We start from the raw sequence: 7,905 nt of genomic DNA on the forward strand, positions 1-7,905 counted from the left end.
GGCCAAGAGGCTGTTGACGGGTTTAGTTAAGACACTCAATCTTTCTGAATCGACCTAGTGATCTACTTCAAATGAGACCAATAACAACTCTCCTCTCAGATGGAGTGAATTATGAAGACGCCGCTGATAAGCGTGTTTGATCTTGGCATGCCAAAGCCACAATAAAGGAAACAAAGGCTTTTGGAGCTGGGGTTTTACAGTAACCACAGTTATGATGTGTGTGCACATATAAACATGTGTGTCTGAAAAGATACGCACACACATAAAGCTGACATTTAATTGTATGCTCCTCATTGCTTTACTGTTTTATTCTGTTAAACTTTTGAATTAGTTTTGTAATCAAACTACAGTTAACTTTACATCAGATTGATATCATACTGTACGGTGCTGTATCTTCTCTCATTCTAAAAATGGTGCCCTTAAATAAACTAACTTTCCTTTGGTAAGCATCTTTCTCTGCACCATTCCTGCTCACTCCACTGTGGTCCCATATGACCCCCCCTGACTGCTACTTACAAAAACAAAAGGACCTTAACGTGATTTTGAATAAAAACGGAAAGGAAAAAAAATCCACTTGGTCAGCATAATGTAATGAGACAGAGTGTGAAAAGAACTAAGTGGATAACCAAATGCAGAGTGGGCTTGTGGGTGGGTGGGTGGTGGATGAAGTCAGTGATATTTCAGCATCCCTTGGTGGTTAGCCTGCTGACAGGGAGGGGGAAAAAACAGTGTGTGACTGACAATGAGGGGGGTGGGTGGGTGGGTCAATGTGGCAGAAATGAAACCAGCGCCACCGGATTCAACTGTAGTATGTGTAGAGCATATGGAGAGATCGGAGAGATCAGAGAGAGAGAGAGAGAGCGGAAGGACAAAAGCAGTGTCATTATTTGAATATCAGTCCCCCAGCCTGTTTGGACAGGCAGGATTTGCATGTTGGGTTTTCAGCCGGAGCCCAGGGGTAGGGTGGGGTGGGGTGGAGTGGGTGGAAATAGTCGTCTTCGTGGTGCTCAGGGCGTGGCAGCTCTGGGAACAGGACTTCTCTCAACAGGGGTCTCTCAGCACAGGTCACACATCTGACCTCAGGACACGAGACCACATGGTAATCGCACACACCGACGTCAGGTTCCTGTTTTTATTCTTTTTTTTTTTATTTAATGAGACCTGAATCATATCATCATAAAATCAATATAAACAACTGTATATAGTGTATAATGTACAACACATGAGTTTGACTGATTCATGTATGAATTTGCATAAATGCTTGTGAAACACTAACAAAACCTTATTTAAATTATTTCGTTATCATTTATTTTATAGCAAGTTACCCAGATTTAGGTCATAGTGAACATTTTGTATAATAAGATTTTTTCAAATGTTACACTTTGTGCATCAAATAATGTTTCATATTATGATTTACTAATACTAGTACACATTCTAGTTCATGGTAAAGAGGGTTGAGTGTTATAAATATGACTTCAGTTTGTCATAAGAGCATAGGTGTAGCTATATTCACAACTCACAGCGAAGGCTTAACATGGAATCTGAAATGGAGATGATGTCAGAGTGGAGATAGCAAATCAGTAATGTGATAACCGTTTGGATGTGAAACATTAGACGGGGAAATCGGAGTTGTGATGGACTCGGTATCCTTCTTGACCCTCTTTCTCGGCTGACATGTGAGATTCTTAGGAGGCCCGAGGGTCAACACCGGCCCAGTGTGGTCGAGACTTATCACATAATGAACAGAACACCAATCCTCTTTTCAACAGACTTTATTTATAGTGAAAGCACATGAAAAATACACTGCATACATAGCTTTAAAATAACCCGGGTACAGACGTATATTAGACAAGAAATAGAGGCACTTACACATCGAAATATAAACAGAATTTCTAGACAAACATGCGCACACACACACACACACACACACACACACACACACACATTCAGACAGGCATGCCAAAAGGGGGCTCCCTTATGGAACAGGACATCCTGAAACTGCCAAGAAAAACACTCTGTAAGCCAGCGAGCCATTCCAGTGTTATCCAATGATTTTGCTTTTATGACCAGGAAAAAGTTTTGCTCTGTTCTAGAAAAAAAAAAGAAGAATCTAAAATAAAACTGAGGCTTTGCGGCAAAAGTATCCGCTGGTCAAGCAATGATTTTCAGCTTTGTATAATTACCAATTTGTGGCCCTTAGAAAAACACCCCCTCAAGAGAGTTGTTCCAATAAAATGCAGCCTCCTACAAAAAAAAAGTGCGTATTGAGCAATAGAAGAAAGTTCTCAGTAAGAGAAGAGGGAAGTGTAAAAGGGAAGGGGAGAGCTGGGTGAGAACTGCGTGTACCATACCTAGGACTGGGTGTCACAATGTGATGTGTTGCAATAAGGTGTGTACTGTCTGGATTCTCTGGAAATTCAAGAGGACAGAGCCAACTCACACACACACACGTACACAAATACAGAAGTACACTACAGACAACACTACATCTGCATTTGCAAACATGCAAAAACGCAGTTCCCCCACATAAAACCACACGAAAACCCTCAAAGACGTCAGCATGGAGGAAATAAACAATAAACCCACGTTTCTGACGCTTCACAAGCGGTTGGGATAAAGGGAAGTGACATCGCAGCACACACCTCTAAATGGGAACTGATGCTAACTGAGACAATGACAAAAACAGAAAAGGAGGACAAAACAGGATGCTGGTCAGATGAAAGAGCCCGAAATGTCAGACAGCCTACAGACTGTTGTCGCCTTGCAATCTTAACAGCCAACACCAGTCTGATAAGCTATCTGACAGGCCGAGAGAGTGACGGACATGCCTGAGACGTACGCATGTACAGAGACGACAATAATGAAAAAAAAAAAAAAAAAGAATCCTGATCCGACTTACCATGACAGGAGAAAAAGAGATGTGAATGTTCTGACTAGAGCTGGTGCAGAGCGCTGGGTTCAGCCCGCTCAACAGTGCCCCTCTGTTTTGAATCTACTCGAGTGATTCGTCTCCTGGCTCCGTGACTGGGGCAGTGCAACGGGTTCATTCGAAGGTTCAGCTGAGGTAACGGCACAGACGCTTTTCACTGTGCGCTTGAGGCTTTTTTTTTTTCCCTCTCTCTCCTGCTTGCTCTAGCGCCCACTGTGCTCAGTCCAGCGTAGCACAGCGGCGGTACAGAGAGGGAGAAGAAAATAGCACATTTCTCCGGCAATTATGAAAAAAAGAGAAGGTACCGCATATACCGAGAGCCAGCTGACGTTATCCACTGAGCAAAAAAATGAACACCGATCATATAAAATGCAGAGTTTGGTTTTAGGAGATGCTCGTGTAATGTCAAACATGAGCTTGCTGAGGATACAAAAAAAGAGGACAAGTGAAGACAAAGAAAAACACTTACCACGACACAGACTGTCTCTAAGTTAAAGGAACAGCTACTGTCTGCTATACTAAGACTTCCAGGCAGCTCTAGTCTATTAGTGGAGCCAATCTGCTTTAATCCATAAAAGATAAAAGGGAGAGCAACAAATGTGGCAGCCACGCAAACGCAAAGCCTACTATCTCCCTCTCGCTCCCCGTCTCACACACCAGGCACGCGCACACACTGTCGTAGATCTGATTCAATATATGGCTGCATCTGGTAAAGTAGCCCCGGGCTGACTCATGTGCTCTCTTCCTGGAAGCAGAACAATAAGGGCAGACAAAGAGACCGGCAGGGTGATTCATGGCCGATTTATCATTTCTCATCCAAAGGTACCTTGATGAGCTTTACTGCGCACACAAAAGAAGTGGTCGTCTAAAGCACCACGGACAGTTTGAAACATTAACATCTATACGACAACTGACTGAGAGCTCTACATTATGTAGAAATGAGTGGACACAATCATTTACATGTCTTATCTAACCACAGCCAATACTGCACAACAACTCTACAGTACAGTAATAAATACATCTTCTTAATAAACCAGCAAATATAGATAATAAATAATTAAGTTATTGACAGAACGCCACAGAATCAAAAGTAACAATCCTAGCTTATTGAAATAAAGTGAATTCAAGTGACTCTAATAAGACTTCTTCTAACAAACAGTGCAGCTTAAGACCTCACTGAGGAGAATTATGGCAAGCAGCTTCTTCTCACGTGCTCAAGAGGAGCTGCTAAAAGCACCGACATGAACCCAACACAACACAACAGCTCACTCACACGCATCCCAACAAGCACCTACCTTACTTACAGAGAACAAAATCACTACCAAATGCAAAAGCCTTCAAAAGCACGTAAATGGAAGTCCGAGTTCAAAATAAACATGTTGCTACAATAACAAGAGAGAAACCAGATGGAGGCTGATATTTTTGCTTCAGATAATGGTGTGTTATCAGCCAGCAGGGAGAGCAAAGGGATTGGTGGGACCTCTGACGTTGATGGTTTCGCCGTGATCGCTATCTGGCCTTCACTCCGTTTTGCCCTCCGAGAGCTTCTCCTGCTGCTTGCGCTTGCCGTAGCTCTGGGCCATGGAGTTGACAATGGAGCAGACAAAGAAGCATACCATGATGACCACAACCTTCTCAAAGAGCCACGGCAGCCAGCTCTCCTCCTGCCAGGAACCACAGTAAGAACAGAGAGAGAGAGGAGAGGAGCTCGGTCAGTAAGTTGAGGGCCACCCCCATCACCCCTCCCCACACACACTTCACCCCACACCCTGCTTTCCCCTCTGCTCCTGATGCTGTAGGCTAGGTGGGGATCCAGCTCCATGTGCAGGACAGATAGAGATCAGGGGTAATAAAACACGCGGCAGCCCCCACCGTCCTCCCTCCTAACGCCCCCACTGACCCCAGCCTGCAGCCTGCCTCCACCAAGTTAAATTGCCTCGCTTCTCTCCTGTAACTGCAGGAGGCTCAAGTTACAAGAAAAAAGGAACATTGTTCTAGAAAATGCCTTAATCTGTCCCTGTGTAACTCAAAGTTTATCCTTTTTTTTCTTCTCCTTCCTAGTAAGCGCATAAAAAAAAGGGAGAATTTTCAATGAATCACTTAGGACAAGAGAGAGAAAAGAGGGAGTGAGAAAGAAGAGAGGAGGGGAAAAAAAGCTTTGAAAGAGAAATAGGCTACAGCTACAACTGGCTCTTTTTGTTCTAGACAGGGGGTTTTGATGGATTGTCACTGGCGAAGGGGGGGGCCCCCGCCGCCCCGGTCTACAGTCAGTGCTGAGTTCAGGCGGGGCACCGAGTGCAAGTGTGTGTGTGACACATAGGGGAGTGACCACACTCACACACACTCCCAATTGGTAAAATGGAGCATGAGTCAGCACGCCCCGCGCTACAGTAGTACAGTTCAATACAGCGAGCGGAGCCAGACCCCACACTGGCCCCTCTCCTCCTCCTCCTCCCTCCTCGTTCTCCTCCCTCCCCTCCAGCCCGCCCAGTGCAGCACTAACCTACTCTGTCATTCTGTCCCTAAACAAGCCTCTGTAATCTACTGTATCACTACAGATTATAGCAAAGTCTACAACATACCACTTATAAACATGAAATTAGGTTTAAAAAAAAAAAAAAACTATGAAAGAAATTAAAATTTTGAACTGAAAGCAAACAGGTAAAGAGGGTGAAATTCATGAGAGAAAATGGGTCAGAGATATAAAAGGAAGGCTTAGATAAAGAGAAGAAAGGGACAAAAAAAAAAGTGGAGGGAGAAGGAGTGAAAGAGGCAAAAGTAAGGGGGCTGCATTCTTTTCTTGGTGCGCACACGTGAATGAATAGAGGCTGTGAGCTGGGGGGCTGAGGCCCCTGTACTTACAGTTGGGATCCCCTCTCCAGCGTGATGGTGCAGCTTGGCCTTCTGGGCCTCCAAGTACTCCCTGAAGGGCTTCTGCAGTGCCGCACCCAGCAGTGGAACAGCTCTGCCTCAACCAACAGACAGAGCGAGAGAGAGAGAGAGGGGTGGGGGGTGGGGAGGAAGAGTGGAAAAGGAGGGAAAGAGGGAGGGAAGGAAGAAGAGAGAAAGAGAGAGGAGGGGGGTGGACACAAATCACGTCACGTCATTGTTACTCACCAGCCCAAGGGCAGCAACAAAGGGAGGCATGCTGTCCTGTGTCCTGTACAGTGTCGGTCTCCCCTGCTTCCTCTCTCCGAAGAGAGAGAAAGACGGAGAGGGCAACGAGTGCGATCCCTTCACTGCTCATCCCCACAAACACATAAACACACACACACACACACACACATACAGAGAAAAGTACAGACTGTACCAGAGCTATAGGAAATAGTGCTGCTGAAAAACAAAAAACAAAAAGTAAAAAGAAAATTAAAAAAAAGGAATAAATAAAAGTTGGCCGGTCCTCATACAGCAGCAGCCGCGGCAGCAGTAGTCACCCACATTCTCCCGCTCTGTTCTCCTCTCCTCTCCTCTCACACACATACTCGGCTTCCTCTCCCTCACTCCCTCACTCCCTCACTCACACACACACACAACGGTGAACTCGTTCAACTCCCCTGCAGTGCCTCCTCTGCCGCTGCAGCGAGGAGAAATGAATGACTTCTCAGAACTCTCACATTTATCACAGGCGTGTTCCTGTAAGAACTGGTTTCAGCCCATTAATGAGGAAGTGAGTCGTACCCGAGCTGTGTCATCACTGGCTGAGATCTGGGGGGGGTGGCCCACAGGGGGAGGGCGCTCCTCCTGTAAGACGCCCATATTAGGAAACCCTTTACAAGATTTAGCCACCAACTACAAGCATACTACTGAACCCCCCCCCTCTCACACACACACACACACACACACACACACACACACACACACACACACACACACACACACACACACACACACACACACACACACACACACACACACACACACATACTCAAAGAAAAAAGACACGAGAGACTGCAGAGAATGCCCTAGAATAGCGAATCAGTGGCCCATCCCTAGGCTGAAGTTAGTGATTAATCACTAAACAAATACATACTAAAGACCTTCACTTATTCTCTGTTGTGGCTATACACAGTCAATTACATCCCCTGAGCTATTGTTGCAGAACATTCCTTATGTTCCACTTATACGTCTTTTTGTTCACGTTGGGGAGGCATCATCAAAGCTCAGAGACACATCAAAGATTGTAAGGCAGGTCTGCGTGGGCAGTCATGTCACATACGGTTGAGTTTATAGCTGATAACTTTCTCTGAGGGAGGCAAGTCATTTCCTCCCCATCTCCACACACACCTATGTTATGGTGAGAAAAAAAAAATAGATTGTGTTAAAAGATTATTACGAGGAAGCCTTTTAGTAATGATTAACTTTATACCAAGTAATGGATATCCTACATGTGAATGGGGGAAAAGCAGACAGGAAGTCTAACAGATGGATCACGCTTTAAATTACACAATAGAAAATGGTTAAGAAACACGGTATCAAAAATCAAGCTTGGATTTTTTTTTTTTGGAGGGAAACAAAGCCTCTCCTATTCCCATCCCCCACGTCAAAAAAACATCTACACGTACAGAAACTTACCAAACTAATTAGAAATATATATATATATATAACCTGGATGAATATGAGTTTGCATAAGAAAAGGACAGATTAGAAAACACAGGGGAAATATACAAGTTCAGCAGATAAAAAGTAAACAGGCAAGGACAAAGAGTGAGAAACGGTTTTCAGAAATGGCGGGCGAATCATCTCCTACACGATGAGCAATACTGAGTCATGAGCCTGGGCAAATCCACCAACAAAGAAGCCCAAAGCTAGCAGTCTAAAACACGTTTTTAATGCCTCACAGTCAGGACCGTCTACAGGTCTTTCCATTAAAAGAAATGGTGATTTTGAGCTTTTTGGGGATATATTTTGACTTTCCGCAGAAGGTGTTGAAATTGATGGATTTAAGAATTTCTACTGTAAGTGTGTTCATAATTTTA

General features: G+C 44.5%; 1 protein-coding gene and 1 long non-coding RNA gene across 5 annotated transcripts in view; one reads left to right on the top strand and one right to left on the bottom strand.

Annotated features, from left to right (window-relative positions):
* Positions 1 to 1,756: 1,756 nt before the first annotated feature.
* Positions 1,757 to 7,905, bottom strand: part of LOC141752229 (vacuole membrane protein 1-like) — a 65,708-nt gene continuing 59,559 nt past the window's right edge. For all 4 annotated transcript variants that reach the window (XM_074609967.1, XM_074609966.1, XM_074609969.1 and 1 more), the window contains 2 exons: positions 5,792 to 5,894; positions 1,757 to 4,593 (listed from right to left, as the gene is read on the bottom strand). In XM_074609967.1, coding sequence (XP_074466068.1) covers positions 4,450 to 4,593; positions 5,792 to 5,894 — 247 coding nt within the window. In that variant the 3' untranslated portion in view covers positions 1,757 to 4,449. The remainder of the gene's footprint in view (positions 4,594 to 5,791; positions 5,895 to 7,905) is intronic.
* LOC141752230 (uncharacterized) overlaps positions 7,614 to 7,905 on the top strand; it is a 4,712-nt gene continuing 4,420 nt past the window's right edge. The window contains exon 1 of the long non-coding RNA XR_012590186.1: positions 7,614 to 7,884. This is a non-coding gene — a long non-coding RNA (uncharacterized LOC141752230). The remainder of the gene's footprint in view (positions 7,885 to 7,905) is intronic.

This window comes from Sebastes fasciatus, chromosome 16 (assembly GCF_043250625.1).
Source record: "Sebastes fasciatus isolate fSebFas1 chromosome 16, fSebFas1.pri, whole genome shotgun sequence".
Taxonomy (NCBI): domain Eukaryota; kingdom Metazoa; phylum Chordata; class Actinopteri; order Perciformes; family Sebastidae; genus Sebastes; species Sebastes fasciatus.